General features: G+C 33.5%; 1 protein-coding gene across 3 annotated transcripts in view; it reads right to left on the bottom strand.

Moving 5' to 3' along the window:
* Nucleotides 1–3,379: 3,379 nt before the first annotated feature.
* LOC138321037 (scavenger receptor cysteine-rich domain-containing protein DMBT1-like) overlaps nt 3,380–17,778 on the bottom strand; it is a 95,833-nt gene continuing 81,434 nt past the window's right edge. For all 3 annotated transcript variants that reach the window (XM_069264429.1, XM_069264430.1, XM_069264431.1), the window contains 12 exons: nt 16,823–16,905; nt 14,816–15,026; nt 12,455–12,560; nt 11,323–11,444; nt 10,405–10,546; nt 9,032–9,153; nt 8,520–8,652; nt 7,954–8,075; nt 6,740–7,018; nt 6,195–6,311; nt 5,483–5,624; nt 3,380–4,238 (listed from right to left, as the gene is read on the bottom strand). In XM_069264429.1, coding sequence (XP_069120530.1) covers nt 4,070–4,238; nt 5,483–5,624; nt 6,195–6,311; nt 6,740–7,018; nt 7,954–8,075; nt 8,520–8,652; nt 9,032–9,153; nt 10,405–10,546; nt 11,323–11,444; nt 12,455–12,560; nt 14,816–15,026; nt 16,823–16,905 — 1,748 coding nt within the window. In that variant the 3' untranslated portion in view covers nt 3,380–4,069. The remainder of the gene's footprint in view (nt 4,239–5,482; nt 5,625–6,194; nt 6,312–6,739; nt 7,019–7,953; nt 8,076–8,519; nt 8,653–9,031; nt 9,154–10,404; nt 10,547–11,322; nt 11,445–12,454; nt 12,561–14,815; nt 15,027–16,822; nt 16,906–17,778) is intronic.

Raw genomic sequence — 17,778 nt, 5'->3', positions numbered from 1 at the left:
AAATTGTTTTGGCATGTATATATTTAACCAAAGTTCGTGGTTTACCATACTGGTCAATGTTGATTTTATTCGAAACCAAAGTGGAATATTCATGGCATCTCTATAGAAAAAAATCATAGTTTCTGATAACTAGATTAAAATACAGACTACGATACTGGTTTAATTGCAATTATTTGTACGCAATAATTTGATTTATTCTCGGTAAGATGTACTAATTTTGTGTACGAGTATGTGATAATTCCTTATAAGGAAGTACCTCTGTAGAACTGCAGATTGTTGTAAATACCTCTAAAACTATGTATAGTGTTGGTGACATTTGCGGAGCACCGCGTTAATTTTATATATTGTGAAAACGATAAACATCAACCACATCCCATTACCTTCTATTTCACACCACAGGCTACTACATTTTAGAAGCGGAAAACACATACCTCGCAATGCAAGTTAAAAACAACATACCTCAACATGTATGTTGCACGAGTATGTGTGTGTTTGGGTATGTTGTGTTTGTGTGTGTTTTGTGTGTGTTGTGTTTGTATGTGTTTGTGTGTGTTTGGGTATGTTGTGTTTGAGTGTGTTTGTGTGTGTTATGTTTGTTTGTGTTTGTATGTTTGTGAATATCGTACAGCCGGTTATTTTCGCGGGGATGATAATTTCGCTATTCAGTGGGTCATCAAAATTTGATCCGCAAAATAATGACAATGGTTGAGATTGCCAGTTAACAATCTAATTTCATCGTTTGTAGTTCAAATCGCGAAAATTAAGACCCGTGATAGGAACTGGCTATACGGCAAACATCCCGTTGACTGACAGTCTACAAAAGGAACTGGCTATGCGGTAAACATCCATTGACTGACAGTCTACAAAATTACCAGGCTATACGGTAAACATCCCATTGACTGACAGTCTACAAAAGGAACTGGGTATACGGTAAACATCCATTGACTGACAGTCTACAAAATTATCAGGCTATACAGTAAACGTCCCATTGATTGACAGTCTACAAAAGGAACTTGCTATACGGTAAACATCCCATTGATTGACAGTCTACAAAATTACCAGGCTACGCGGTAAACATCCCATTGACTGACAGGCTACAAAAGGAACTGCCTAAACGGTAAACATCCATTGATTGACAGGCTACAAAATTACCAAGCTATACGGTAAACATCCCATTGATTGACAGTCTACAAAAGGAACTTGCTATACGGTAAACATCCCATTGATTGACAGTCTACAAAAGGAACTTGCTATACGGCAAACATCCCATTGATTGACAGTCTACAAAAGGGACTGCCTATACGGTAAACATCCCATTGACTGACAGTCTACAAAATTACCAGGCTATACGGCAAACATCCCATTGACTGAGTCTACAAAAGGAATTTGCTATACGTAAAACATCCCATTGATTGACAGTCTACAAAAGGAACTTGCTATACGGTAAACATCCCATTGATTGACAGTCTACAAAATTACCAGGCTATACGGTAAACATCCCATTGATTGACAGTCTACAAAAGGAACTTGCTATACGGCAAACATCCCATTGATTGACAGTCTACAAAAGGAACTTGCTATACGGTAAACATCCAATTGATTGACAGTCTACAAAATTACCAGGCTATACGGTAAACATCCCATTGATTGACAGTCTACAAAATTACCAGGCTATACGGTAAATATCCCATTGATTGACAGTCTACAAAATTACCAGGCTACGCGGTAAACATCCCATTGATTGACGGTCTGCAAAAGGAACTTGCTATACGGCAAATATCCCATTGACTGACAGTCTACAAAACGAACTTGCTATACGGTAAACATCCCATTGATTGACAGTCTACAAAAAGAACTTGCTATACGGTAAACATTCCATTGATTGACAGTCTACAAAAGGAACTTGCTTTACGGTAAACATTCCATTGATTGACAGTATGCAAAATTACCAAGATATACGGTAAACATCCCATTGATTGACAGTCGACAAAAGGAACTTGCTATACGGTTCACATTCCTTAAATTGACAGTCTACAAAATACCAGGCTATACGGTAAACGTACCAATGGTTAACAGTTTACACATTATAAACGACATTACATTCTTAAACCTAGAAGTGTTTTAATTTCATTCTGATGCTTTTGAGCCATATAATTTATACGTATTTAACAACTTCAAGGTGGTTGATTACGGGATAGACGAACGTCTCCATTTCACCCACTGTGTCTACAATTTTAAGGGTCTGCTCTTGTGAGATTTCAGTCTCGTTGAAGTATCGTTTCAACATTAGTCAAATAGTTTTTGTGATTTTCAAAAACTTATTTGTCTTGATTTGTATAGCAAGTTGTCGTATAATAAATATGTAAAAATAGATTTATATTGCTTGTAGAATTTGTTACACACCTATGGTAAGCAATGGTCAATTTGGCGACCATTGTTTTTTTTTAAAAAAGTGCAATTCTTTCACTTTGTAGGGAGGTAAAATTTCATCGTTTTTTACTTCAAATATTTTCACTGAATTCGCCGGTGCGACAACATTTGTAGTTTTATATGTATATCAACTTAATTTTTGCTGTACATCTTTCATAGGTTCACTAAGGTGAATTTGATAAGCATTTAGGTGTAGAATTATAACCTTTTTTCCCATTTTAGTGAAAATACATTTATTTTATTTTTTGGAAGAAATGCAGAAAAATAACTTATTATTAAATGAATAATTAATCATATCATATTAAGATTTCTGGAATTTTACGACACAACTGACTCCAAGAACAGTAGCATATACCTATAACATTAGCGCGTTATTGATTAGGTCAAATTACATTACAGGCTTGTGTAGTATCAACGGAAACCTACAGACACATCCATGTGTTAATTATCTTAATATAGTCTCTTATATACAACATCAGTTTTTATGTTTGAGTGACCATACCTGTATATAGATTTATTTTCTATGTTTATTCTGTGATACGATTTACTATTCTGTGAGATCTCTACCGTGTATGCAAAAACATCACATACTAATTGAGTTGTATTGTCTATACTGGATACCCTACATTTCATTTGTACGGCAATTTGTGAGAACGGTCTTTGACTCAATGTGGTTTCGAATGCAAATAATATCCATTATTATGATTAGCAGTATCATCATTTTTCATTTTAATCTTTCTATATTCACATCAATATTCAGTTGTAATCACTGTAGTACATAGTCGGTGCTGTTGTTGAAAATGTTTTCTCGAAAGTTTAAAAAATACAGATACTTCTTTACATCTCTGTCGTAAATGACAAGAATAAATATGGAAAGTAAACCATATCTAGCACTCCATTTGTAACCTTTCGCTGTATACATGCATTAATATTTAACAATAACAAATACTTTATGGAAAAATAAAGTTTATTTAAGACAGTTGAAACACCTTAGAACAGAAATACATTTGTAAAGAAATTTACTTTAAGAGTTATGAATGTAAGATATATCATGCGTTTACCCCGTTTCAAAATAATACAAATATGTTTTTCCTCAATTTTTCTGCTTTTAGAAATTAAAAGTAGACAATATAACGAGCACGTTGTGTTGACGTATAATAAAAATAGTACCAGAATTAGTTCTATTTATGTACATGTAAACTGTTGTATATTGTAAACCAGAAATAATTGTAATTAGTGAAGAATTCTGACAAAAAATATGTAGCATAACTTTATGGCGATACATATGTTGAAAAATACATAATAACCTTACTTACGCAAGTTATCGTTAATACACCACAGTGCTGTTTTATTACTCAAACAAGAATAATTAAAAACAGTATTTAAATGATAACCATAATGATTTTAAGATTAATCATCATTGTTATGAATACGTATTGCAATGATATTCAATAACCGAACTAACAAGACATATAAAGAAGTCATATTTACAATATGAAATATTGCTTATAGATCACCTTTACATGTACACCTTTTTTCACACATTTGTATACTATATGGTTTTAAAAGTAAATAACTATATGCACAAAGAATGGGACGAACATACTCGTACACATTTAACTATTTTCATTCATACTCTTTAAGTGTAACAATTAACCGATGCCGGCATCATACTGGCACATGCGTATCGCGACACAAGCCATTCCTGTTCACATTCAGACATCGTCGTGGCAGTTTCACTGCATGTAAGGCTGAGCCATGCTTGTGTATCGAGGACTTTCCTTCCAGAAGAAGATCGGTTACCACCCCTGCAATGAAAATTGTATAAAATGTCTATACATCGAAACCTTGTCATATCGAAATTCTAGTGGTATGATTAAATAATAAATTTCATTATATCAAAGAGGAAAATAATAGACGCGTGTGGACAAGAAATATAATTGAATTCAAATAAAGCAGATATCATTGGATTCTACCTTTATATAGATAAAAAGTATACAGATTACAACATCTCAACTTAGTGAGAGTTACTGGTGTTGGCAAAATACATTCACCAGAGGAAAATTAATTGACTAAAATTTAATATTTTTAATAATCAAGCACCGAATCTGGCTTGTGAAGTTGATTTAGTTTTATTTCGATAGTAGAATAAATCAGAAGATTAACATTTTAAATCATTCGATATATATTTAAAGATCTATATTTCAATATAAGTTAAGATGATTGAATAAACCGTGAATCGTGAAGGTCTGTCCCAAATAGTAGGTTTTCTTTTCATATCGTATTGTGTAATTGATTAAAAGATGAGTAAAATGAAAAAAAAAATACTTCGGATTAATAACAATTATAAATTCCAGCATTTTTTTTTTTTTTTTTTTTTTTTTGAAAATGACTGCATCAAGCTTCGTGTAGTTGTGATTAGATACAATGTCTAAAATTTGATTCTTTATCGAATAGAAAATAAAAAAAGATACTTTTCACTATACAGCTCTGACTAATACAAGCATTCCTTTTTTAATCAATTCATATACCACGTTATACCCGAAAACGTTTATGTGGTACTAGTATCTCTAGTGGTATGGAATGTTGCCATTTGTAATCTTCCCGCTAAAATGATGTTTGCACGGGATATTATGTTTGAATTATTACCATTATGCTTTAGCTTTTGTTGGGAACACGGGAATACCTATAAGACGACTTGTTGCAGTGTTCTTTCAAAGTGTATCAAAAGTTGGATTGGTATTTTCAAAATCAACGAAACTACATAACATTTAGATATGGTTATTTATGTTATAGTTGTATAGACATGGGCAACTCAGATATGTGTTAACGGATAGAGGAATAAAGACGTATGATCATCAAAACGTTGAAATTATTTCGGCTGTAGAGAAAAGCGTTTCTGAAATTAACGGGTTTTTTGAAATCTAATATTCTTATGTGTTGATACATTTTTATATTGTTATAAAATTTAGATAAATGTTGTTTTTTTTCTCGAAAATTCGTTGTAAAAATTAAAATAAAAAGAAATAATGAGAAAGTTTTTAGCGCTAACCTGAATCCCATCGCTTTACAAATGATTCCAGCTTCTCGTTCGGTAAATGCTGCGTCCTGATCACACACAAGTGTTGTGAGGGACCTATACTTCATCATTACGATTCCATTCCCATCTCGTTCCGTTTTGATCACCAATTCATCTAAAATGAAAAAAAAAATCATACTGTATTGGTGACATGTATTGTCAATAGCGGTCTTTATTTAAGTGGCAATGGATGTTTCCACGCTGAATAATAATAAATCGTTGATACATTAGGATTTCACTTTATGACAAGGAGTTAGGGCTTGCAGCAATGCAGCATTATGATTCTATACATACGATACGATTAAGTAAAAATATTTTAAATGTTTTAAATTGTGAAATATATGTGTATAATTAATAAGGCTCACATGATGTAGCATCCAATCAAGCATCTTATTGTTGAAATACTCGTCTAATTACCATCACATTACAAATCATAGATTTTAGTGTACGACACATTTTAACACAATCTATATATTGAACAAGATAATTGAATGATGAAATCACATTATTTGCATACTCTGTATTAATATTAGATTTAATAACTGCCAGAAAATAAAAATATAACAATCGTTTACATTTTTGATTTTATCCAGATTTGATTTCAGTATACTCCAACCATTTCTGAAATTCTGCTGTGTACAGTCAGGCTATGCCTTTACAAGAGATCAGCTGAGTTATAACTTACCACAATTGTCCTCGTCCGAATTGTCACTACAGTCAGGATGGCCATCGCATACACTTTCATTAACGATACATTCTCCCGAAGTGGAACACATAGTCGAACTCTGGCCGCAATTGATACCTATCGGGAAGAATGAAACAGACAGAATATATTGAAGCATTAATTGTACAAAACATCGAAAAGGGAAAAGATTAAAATCGCGTGTTATAAGAGAGCGGGCATCTCTGATGGCAGGGCGTATACTTATCGTCTCTTTCCACTACAAAATATACGATATTTCTTGACAGCATTATGCATTAACAGTCTAGGATTTAATAGTGATTGATATAAATTTTGTCTTGTTTTCAATATACTATTTTGTTAAGACAATGCATATAAATACTCGCAAACAATTACAAAATGTAGATTTATTAAGTGATCGTATTTCAAGTGGACGCCAATTCGATGATTTCCTAATTTTGAATTGCAATTTTATTTATAACAAAACCATCGATCCCTCAGAAATATAATGATAAATATAAAACATTATCCCGAGTTATTGGCCTTACCTGGACACATACACCTATGGACGGTTTTTCCTGGAGACTCTAAAACAGCAACTATCGCTCCTTTGTCATAAGAATTACAGTAGAATCCGTTATCTTCTTCTTCCGAAATTCTAGCGGTTACAGCTGCCTCAGTGATGGTCCCGAACATGGGTGGCCGACACACGGCTGCTATACATTCTGATACTGAATTTGTGCTCGATCCTGATACGGCAGTCATTGGCCACAGAAGTGGTTCACCGTTTTCAATATCTTCCGTGCCACAAGGCGGAGGCGTTGTTACTGTAAGATTAGGCAGATTTTCCCTCACATTACGCGTTGTGAAACAAGTTTCCATGTGCATGATAACCATGTAAAATAATAACATCCTAAATGTCCACAAAATGCTATAATTTACATAATAAACTTCTGTCTGTAAGTCATCACCATTGATATTCAAAACAATTCGTTTCAAAATTAAGAACCGCAAATACATTGAGTTAGCTCGGTCTACGTATAATGAATGCTAATAGTTGTATGTTTGCTCTACGTAAATTTTTCCTAAAATCAATAAAATCAATCGAACAGGTCTACTGGATTTCCGCCGAGACTCCAATGTAAATTTCAGATACAGGAACCTTCTATCACAGATATGAATGTAAAAAGAAATCTACGTACTATCAGAAATCGATATTTTTCCTCTTGTCTTGCAATGATGATCTATGTTATTTCTAAGCATTGAAATTTTAGGTTTAAACTTACATTTGTAAATATTATTTCTCAAGGTATAAGTAAATGTAATCGGGACAAAACTTCTTCTTCACCAAGCTAAATATTTTTGACAATAAAATGAGAATACGATATACCTGGATCGTTTTTATATTAGTAAGCTTTGCAAAACAAGACTCAAGATGAAAGTTTCCAAGTACTTCCAGAGGATCAGCATATATGCATAGCATAGACATGCTGGGAATCGTAAGTTATTTTTAGTTGTAAAGTGATTTCCATTGTCATTCTTCAAAAGTAGTTAATTCATTTGTGTAGCCGCGAGTTACCTTTTTCGCCTTGCTAACTATAAAGTATTCAAATAACCTTTTCATATGCTTTCACTAATCTTTAAATTGAAATATACAAAAAAAAAACAAAAAAAACACATGCAATCATATATTTGGTAATGTCTTTTATACGCCTTGTATCATTATTATGATAGCTTCACTGTCATTTAAATCGCTACTCACCTAGCATTCCACAAGCAGTTTCCAGTTGTTGCTTCACAGCCTCTATTTGTGAAAAGAGCGGATTCGATGTGCAGGTCGAAGATAGGTTTCCTATACAGGCTACGAATGCAGGGAAAACTGTGCTGCAAATTTATTTCAATACGTTTGTAACACAGTCTGTAATGAATATGTAAATTCTAGTCGGTAACTACTGTTTATCATTAAATGATTCTGATCTTACAGTAATGTGACATCGTTGTATCGAGATGATGAGAGAAACATTTCCTACATGTCACGGGTTGTCCAAAGCAAACAAAGGAAACAAATAACTCGTTGCTGTCGTCTTGAAGAAACATAGACATGTGGCTATTATGTCTTTCACAGGAATAGAAAATATCAGATACCACAAGGAACTTTTGTGAACTCATGATTACCGAACCTTCATTATAGTACCATGATGGAGTTACTAGTATGTAAACAGACCGATACTAGCATATTCCTTTGTTTTGATAGCAGACTGTGACTCTTTCACCACATGTTGATTAAATGTTTCTATTTTTACACAGCTTAGACCTATTTTAACTTACCTGCATATATGTGCGGGGTCATTAGTATTTCCGGCTACGCTCGTAACCGGCTCCAGGCAGTTTAATAAAACTCCAGTATCACACAACGTGCTATTATCCCCATTGTTCGTGCCATCTCCGCCGGTACCACCACCTACAATATTTGTTTGCATAATTAGCGTTTGATATGTTCAATCTATTTGCTTTTGAAACGTCTGAGTGTGACATTGGCTCATGTTGATTTACAGTATTGCATGTGTGTCGCGTTATTATTATTTTCATCGCTTGCCACACAGAGCGTGTAAGGGTACATGGATGTGATGTATTACGTTTGAATTAAAAAGTTCATGTAGAATACTAGTAGCTTCAAGAAGGACGAGTTTAGATGTAATTATTGGTTAGTTCTCATTCAAAGTCATGCAGAATAAGATTGATACCCTATACCGACAACAATGTTACTATTACGTAATAATAAAACTTCATTGCTACGTGAAGAAAAGAGAATTGACTAGATAATTTGAATATCAACTTACCGATCATTCCACAAGCAGATTTAAGTGATTCTTTTAGCATTTCAGCTTGTGCATACAATGGATCAGATGAACAAGACGGTGGTAAATTGGCCATACAAGATACAAACTCTGGGAAGACGGTACTGCAAGTTGAAACAGAGGCAATTGGAGTAAGATACGTACAAAAGTATAATCATCTTCGATGGTCCAGGGGTTCCGATCACTTAAGATCTCTACACCCCTGGAATATCTCATTGTAAAACTGGAGGCAACAGAACAGGTAATTTAGTCTTTTGCTGCACACCAAAAGAGCCGTATAATGGTACACTGTAGTTGACTGTATGGCTTTGATGTTGGATGACGCTCTGTCTGCAGTCTCCAAAGGAAATTTTAGCTGGCCTGTGATTGGTTCAGATGTTTTCTCTGAGCTGCCTTCAGAGTTTTACTATGAGTATGAGTCCAGGGGTGTAGAGCTTGTAAGTGATCGGAACCCCTGGAGTAACGAGGATGCAGTATGATATGTAAATACAAATACCCTCTCAGATAATCCATTTTTACTATATATGATATATATGGCATCATTATCAAATAAATCAGCTTGGGATAATATCCATACACAGCACTTTCTATCATATATTTTTTTTTTGGTTTATGATTTTAGATAAGTTTGAATTTTCTGGAACTAATGATTAATCGCTCTGATAATACATTTGTCTATGTTATATGACTACTGGAGCTTTAAAACGAAATCCCTATTCCATGCACATAAATGCATAGCTTCCCCTTGTGTTGCAACATGCTTTTTTTGCAAACGTATTTTCTAGATATGGCGTTAAGATAGTTGGTCATTGCCGTGGAATTTCCATAAAATAAGTTAAGCCAGATTTGACCTTGGACTATTTGCGGAAATAGCTATTTCCGGCTAGTGTTCGGATGTTCCAGATATGAACATCTACCTTTTCCCAATTCAATAAATCATTTATCATTTACGTATTTCGCCCTCGCGTAGGAGGGCTCTCATTCACCATCCGTTCTTACATTTATCGTTTTTTTCTCTCATACATATTTACACACGATACCTTTGTGTACTATTCAATTTGTATTATTATCACACTAAAACTCAGGTCAGAATGATCGATGGACCTCTACTGTTCTATTTAATCGACTGTAAGGTTCGATGAATGTCACGACTCTATAGCGATATACATTTATGTTGAAAATTTTCTTTATTTCTCCTAATAGGATATCGTCCATCTGGCTAATAATGGCAAAATAGCTTCAAAAACGCTGGGATACAATTGGTTCCCCTTTATGATAGAAGGATAGAGGTTTAAAGAGTGTATCTCTATTTCTGTTACTAAGTGAACAGTGCTGAGGTAACAGTTATAACTTACCTACAGGCCTTCATAACTTCCTCTAGATTTCCTCCCGTATTACCCAAAGCAGCAACAGGTGCCATACAACTCATAACTACTCCAGTATCACAGGGCGTGTTTTCCTCATCGCCTCCAGTGCTTTCCCCTTCGCCACCACCACCTGCAATGTCCATGTATTGTTTTCAAATTCATTATGTCGACATTGTTATTTTCATTTTTGAGGTAAAGTCAATTACTTTATGATGGTACCCAACCAATTCATATTTTAAAGTTTGCAATTGTTTTATCAGATTCATCTTTGTAGACATGAACAAAATGTACCATTTAATACAGTATCTTGTGTTAAAATACGACATTATACAATTTTAACATACCGGTATCCAATCTTATATTGAAATTAAACTTGTAATTCCGCTCATGAACCCTAGCCTAGAACCGTTTCATTTCAGAACGTACGGGTAGCCGTTTATAATTCCGGGATATTCGACCATGCCGAACTTTATAAGCGACACGTTAATTGGCTCACCATAAGGTCCATGCTGAGGTGACCCCGAACGGGGAAGTGTTAGATCTTGTATTGGAGCGTATCGCATACCACCGTAGTGGAATGCAATTACAAGTCTACTTTTAATTAGATTGTAACATGTAAAAATTATATGTAAAAATACCTACGTCAACTTCTTGAATATTTGAAAATATCAATCGATTTTGTTGTTTTGGAAACGTTATCACTACGATGTTGCATGGTAAAATATCCAAATCGTAAAAATGAAAACCATATCAGTAAACAAGATTAAATGAAATATTACCGACCAATACTTAATTTACAAAATATGAAAGTTAATTCACAACGCCATGTCTAATTAACACTCTATAATCTCACGACTTCCACATAACACGCCTGATTAATCTGGAGTATTAAAAGTCTTTATTTACCAATCATTCCACACATAGTGTCGAGTTGCTGTCTTGCCATTTGTATCTGAGCAAAGCTTGATTCCCCTAAACATGCGGGTGGTATGTTGTCAATACAGGCCATCATCTCGGGGTAGATGGTGCTATTGTTAAATGAAAGAATGAGTAAACAGTTTATTAAGATTAAGAAAAGAATAGCCTAGTGTTCGATACATGAGCAATTTGTTACATACTTTTAAGACGATAGGTGGGTGTTATTCCACTCTCAGATAATCAAATAAACATAGCAGCTTTTGATTAACAAATAGTTATAGAAAACCTTAACACGTGTTAATGGAATAGGATATATTGATGATTGTGGTTGATTTAACGACTCTAAAGCGGACTTCAATACAATAATTTTATTGGTATTTTGCGGAGAGTAGACAGCACCATGTTGTATGCTTTCTTTTATACAGTTTGTTAATATTAATTCTTGAAGAAACTATAAAAACAGGACATTAAATGAATACAATGTTATAGTACATGTATTCCAAAAAAGAGGAATTTGATATCAATGGATTTTTATAAATTTATGACTTTTGAATATTAATTAGTGCCGTTTTGCTGATGGAGATACCACTACACTTTATTCGTATAGAAATAGGTCAACCAACTCGGGGTTGTTAAATATGAAATTTATTTGTTTTGTTTTTAAATTACAAAAGACACTCGCTAAAGCTTGTGTTGTTTTGTAACTTTGAAAAATAAATCTCTTGTGTAGAATAAATTCCATATCTATCCTTATCGTGTAATCTCATTAGTGTATTATTAACAAGCTCTTTAAAAAGATATACTCGTTTATAAGAATTAGCGCTGTTGTACAAAAATGTAAACTTCAAAACTAAAGTCATCGCTTAGATAAGTACGTTTAAAGTATCAATTCCAAATCAACAAGCTCTTCCCTGGTGTAGTTCAAACCTCAAGCCGTGGCAGTATGCAAACAAAAATCTGGCAATTTGATTTAATCAAAAAAGTTTATTAAAAAAAACATCATTCACATATATCATGCAAATATTTTCTAAACTCAACTAATACTTGGAATTTGATGAGAAAATAAAGAATATGAGGGAGTTTGACAACAATTGCTAATAGTTCGATAAAGTTTGCTCACCTGCATATTCGAACAGCGTCTTGTGGGGAGTCAAGACTGCCCATATTGGAGAGCGGGTCTATGCACTGTAGCATAGCGTTGATGTCACACGTCGTTCCATTATTATCTAGAATATTTAAAAAAGAAAGAAAGAAAAAAGGTTTGTCTCAATGAAAGTGATTATTTATGACTGTTTTTAATCTTCTTAGATATTAACGTTACCACAGAAATGATCATCTATATTCCGTTTGGCCTTGTTTGTTTTCGTATTTTGATAACCTCAAATGAACTTTTGCACATTTTCAATGAATAATGTTATATTAAAACAACCTTTTTCTATTTTGTTTTTGTTTTTTCTAAACTCTTTTTCCGACATATCTATCATTGAAAACCTATGAAATAGATTTTGCATGTATACATGCTTTATAATCAATATTGGACCAATAGTATCGTTCAAATAGCAATCCATCTCTATATTACAGATACCAGGGTTAAGCTGTGGTCTATATGAAGGTTTTCATTTAATAGGTAAAATGTCCGTGCTATGAAATTCAACAATAAAAATTCATCAATATAGAAATGATTATATTTTGGTACAGTGAAACCTTTCTTAGCCAACATCTCTGTATAAAGACCGCGTACTTGATTATGCCACTTTTTCTAGGGTTCTAAATGACCTATTTGAACATAATTCAACTTGTGTATAAAATCTTCCGGTTATAATGACCGTTTTTCCTTTGTCCCATTGTGATCTTTATGATACACACAACACTCTTCATGTAGTATAGCAATAGGAGATTTCAGAAAAGATGGCGTGACGTCACAGAAAGTTTACATCCGGGTCCTCAAAGGTACAAACACAGTATGGCGACTAATAAAAACAATAACAGATACGTACATCGCTGCTACACAATCGATACTTTGACAAAAGTATGCACATTCATACTTGCAAATTCCGATTTTAAAATTGTTTCTTATTGTTTCAGAGGTTACAGACATTTATATTTTTGTATTTACAATTGTTTATTGCTGAATATATCAATTTGTGTAGATAGAGTGTTGAAGCCAGCTTGCCAAGCGGTGTCGGGCCGTCACAGTACCCGTTTTTTCTTCACAGGTAGAAATCCTTGTTGTGAAAAAGTTATGAATAGATCATTGATTTTATTGTGTAACGTTTCTGTTATACATGAAAAACTTGTTCACAATACTATTAAATATAACGAAATGTGAACCACATTGCCAGACCACGGCCGCTCGTGCATGGAGCCTTTGCTGGTAGATCACCTCAGGACACAGCCCATAGTTGGGAATTTAATAATATAAATACGTAATTACCAACACATATCTCAATAAGTACTCGTAAAACATATATATTTCGTTCTTTTCCGTGTATATCTTGCTTTAAAGGAATGCTATAAACCACTGTGTTACACTTATATGCAGATCTACGCAATGTACATGTTTACGTAAACGTATGGCTGCCGAGATCTCGAAAATTAAAATGGTGAAATCGTTCAGTTTTAATGCTGTAGAGTTTATTTTTTAATGTCAGTCGCTTTTATTCCATGGACTGCTAGTGAAGTCTCAAATTGAAGTGATATTACTTTAAAATAATTTGAATGCATGTTAGATAGACTACATTTAGATTTATGAATGCAGATCGTAATACTGTAAATGCCGACCAGGACACATTGCGCACGGCTTCGAAAATCCTAAAATACTAAAAGTTTGTTTAAAAATACGATAAAAAGTAACTAAAAACTGACTCATTTGTATGTCATGAGCTAAAATCCAAAATTTCTGACGAACAAATTATCTAGAATACGTAATTTTGTGACTCTAAAAAAGGGCGAAATTCGAGATCTCGGCAGTACTGTACGTAATGGCTGCCGTGCGCTTGGGGTGATCTACGAAAGCAAACTTTAATTTGGTGACAATCACACATCTTAAGGTGTTTTACAAAGTAAGACTAAGAAAACAGTGATCGCTTATTAAAATTTCAATATTTGCGGAACTTGGAATTTAATTTGTAATTTCAAGCTGATATTTGCAATATTCTGTCAATGTTTACACATAATGGCGACCGTGTTTTTCCTCGTGGCGGCCGAAAATGGAGTATAAACATCGTAAAATATATGAATACCATATATTTATATCTGTATATTATTGTTACATATTTTTATTTACACCTTTTGAAATTAAGATAAAGTAACAATTCTCGGATGGTCGTACTATTTATTACAATAAAATGTAAACAAAAATCGAAGCGGCTGTGTTCCCACCATGTTAATGTGTACAGATATACAGAGTTGTACCTTTGAGCGCCCGGATGTACCTTTGTGTGACGTCATCGCCATCTTTTCTGAAATCTCCTATACATACCAATTACGTTCAAGGAGTGTAGTGCAATCTGTTGTATCTCCGTTTTACATTCGTATTGCCCTACATCTTGTTTTGTGGCGTTTCCAATACGTAACATATTAAGTCTGTTGTTTATCTTGTTCACGCTATAGTCCCCGCTAGCAATGATAAAAGTGTTCACCGCTATGATGGTTGTCTCGGAGCTGTTAAACGGTCTATAAAGCCAAGTTACCTAAACAAAAAAAGTTTTAATTAGAATAGAAATAAGCAAAACACTTCATTGGTTCAGTATAATAACCTTCTGTTTATATAGGGTTTGTAAAATAAAAAGGTGATATATAATTGATTGGTTATGTGGTTTTCCAAATTGAGTAAAATGACGTAGAATGTAAGTTTACAACAGCTATGAAAATAGCTGTATTTGTCTTATGTCTCATTTTTTCATGATTTAAAAGAATGTAAAAATCATCCTGTTGTAAATCATGCAGAGACAGGACTAAATCGAAGTTAAGATGAGTAATAATGATTCAGATAAAAATCAAATAGATATTGACCATCGCCAGGTTGGTCAAACAAGCCGATGTTAGCCGACATTGTGACGTCGTTGCCGAGCACGTCATATGACTACCGTAACTAGGTAACGTTTGTCTGAACTCTACCGAGAACGGGTCATTTTTCATGATTTAAAAGAATGTAAAAATCACAACTATGACGCGACCAGTTTAAAATGAAGACATGTTTACAAGTATCGACTTTTAACAATTGCTGTATCAAAGCTATTAAGAAATCATTATGAATATTCTTTGATATAGCTTAATTTCAACTACATTTACAAAGAGTAACAATATCGGTGTCGAATCTAACATCTGACTAGAGTGTAGTGAATACTTTTGCATGCAAAATTTATCAACCATAATTCATTATATCATTAATTATAATACCCCGATGCGAGAAGTCGGAGCCTGATCTTCTAATACCCAGGTTTGCAACAACCAAAATTTTTTTTTCATCAAGTGATAGTTTGCACAAATTTCTTTACCTCTAAAAACCATTGAACTTTGAAGAACCTTAAGATGCTTACATCTTTGCAGAGTATTTGATTCTATCATATCTAGGAGTCAAGCAGAAGATTTTTGTTTTGGTTTTTTGAACTTGTTAAGTCTCGTCCCATAGGCGCCTTGTAATTGGGCACCACATAATTAACAATTTTGACTAAACTTTGTTTATAAAAAGTTTTTGCAAAACATCAACTAATTTTGTTGTTCGGTGGTTTTGTCCAAGTCGAAAATGTAAAATTAGTTACGGATGGACGACGATTGCCAAAACCAAACAAAATGAAATAATGTTGATATAGCGTCTGTTTTGATTGTTTTATTCATGATCTAATCCGCGTTAGATTCATAGAAAATGAATTTGTTGTGGCGACGTTGAAACCGGTAAACGGTTAGAGTACACGGTTTTCATATTGTCATATGCCGATCGCAACGAAGGCCTACCTCAATGACAGTGTGAACGAAACGAAAATTTTAAAATATTATGTAATTGAAACATAGTAGAAGTGAAATAAACGTACAACTAATCACAGGATTGGCTCTGATTGGCTAATGGCAAAGAAACGTGGCGATCTCAAATTCCTGTTTTAGATCACGACTTGTGATAAATGTTAAGCTAAAATACAACATGATAGCATCACTGCATTCTAAATAATTTTCAAAAGGGATAGAATGTCATTTTGCATGAATCTATGGGAGATTAGATGTTAGCCATTTCAATACTCTAGTTTGTCTCGTGTTAAAACTAAAATTCATAATTTAATCTCATGTAGATTCATAAAAAATGACATTCTATTCCCTTATCAAAACAAGTGACTTGGAAATACGTCTCAGGTGACCTAAAACTGAATTTTGTTTGTTTTTATGGTTCAACGAAATACACTTTTTGTACACTTTAAGTAATAAAGTAATAAATAACAGCATTTTGCAGAAAGTATCTTTGAATGAAATTGATTACCGTATCTATTTTTCTTACCGCCACATTTTCGAGGGAGGAGTTTGATGCACAGGTGAAGTCAACAGATGACCCAACTGATACTGTCATGTTTTGAAAGTTATCTACAAAACACAATGGTTCATTATTAGTTTATAGTGAAGTAAGACTTTATGATTACAATGAACCCACCTAGCCTTATTCTAGGCGAAGGGGTCGGATAGTGAAGACATATAGGAAAATAAGATTTTTTTTCTAAATCGGTGACTCTATAGTATCTGGATTGATGGAAACTATAATGTCGATTCTTCTATCCTATTTCGAGATCTACAATTTGTCGATTGTGAATGGCTTACAAATTCGTGAAGTATATAGTATATTTCCTAATAGAATAACTATAATATATTCTAACGTTTCCTAAAATAATATCACTTAAATAAATCCTCTCTAAATTCATGATAAAGGTATAGATCGAAGTTTAATTGCATCTTTAAAAATGCATCAAATACATACACTGCATATTGCTTCACGGTGAAAATAACGTTAAACCAATACTGGTAGGTGTTCATGCTTTTACTAAAGAAATATGTTCAATTTCATTAAAAAAGACATGAAATCCCCCCAAGTTTACTTATCACCTCTGTATGTCAATATGTGATACTAACTATAACACAAAAATATCTTTGTTTCCTGAAAACTGGATAATGGAATTAATCGTTTTAGACATATAAAACATTAAGATATTATCTGAAATTAATATCGATAATGTTATAACAAAAAATGGTTATTTACAAACGTTTACTTTTTTCGCTTCGTGTCAATATCGTTGTTTTCCATAGTCTTATTGATTTATTCACGCTCCATACTCTATTCTGTATTTGAATATTAAAGAGTTATCTGCCCTTGCAGGTAGGTATGGATTGACGTCATGTGTTTGCGAGCTTAACATCATACTTTTCGGAGAAAACGACGTTAATTGCTCTCACCAAATAATGACG

The sequence above is a fragment of the Argopecten irradians genome, chromosome 4 (genome assembly GCF_041381155.1).
Source record: "Argopecten irradians isolate NY chromosome 4, Ai_NY, whole genome shotgun sequence".
Classification (NCBI taxonomy): domain Eukaryota; kingdom Metazoa; phylum Mollusca; class Bivalvia; order Pectinida; family Pectinidae; genus Argopecten; species Argopecten irradians.
The sequence above is the reverse complement of the archived record's forward strand: the minus strand, read 5'-3'. Positions and strand labels throughout refer to the sequence as shown.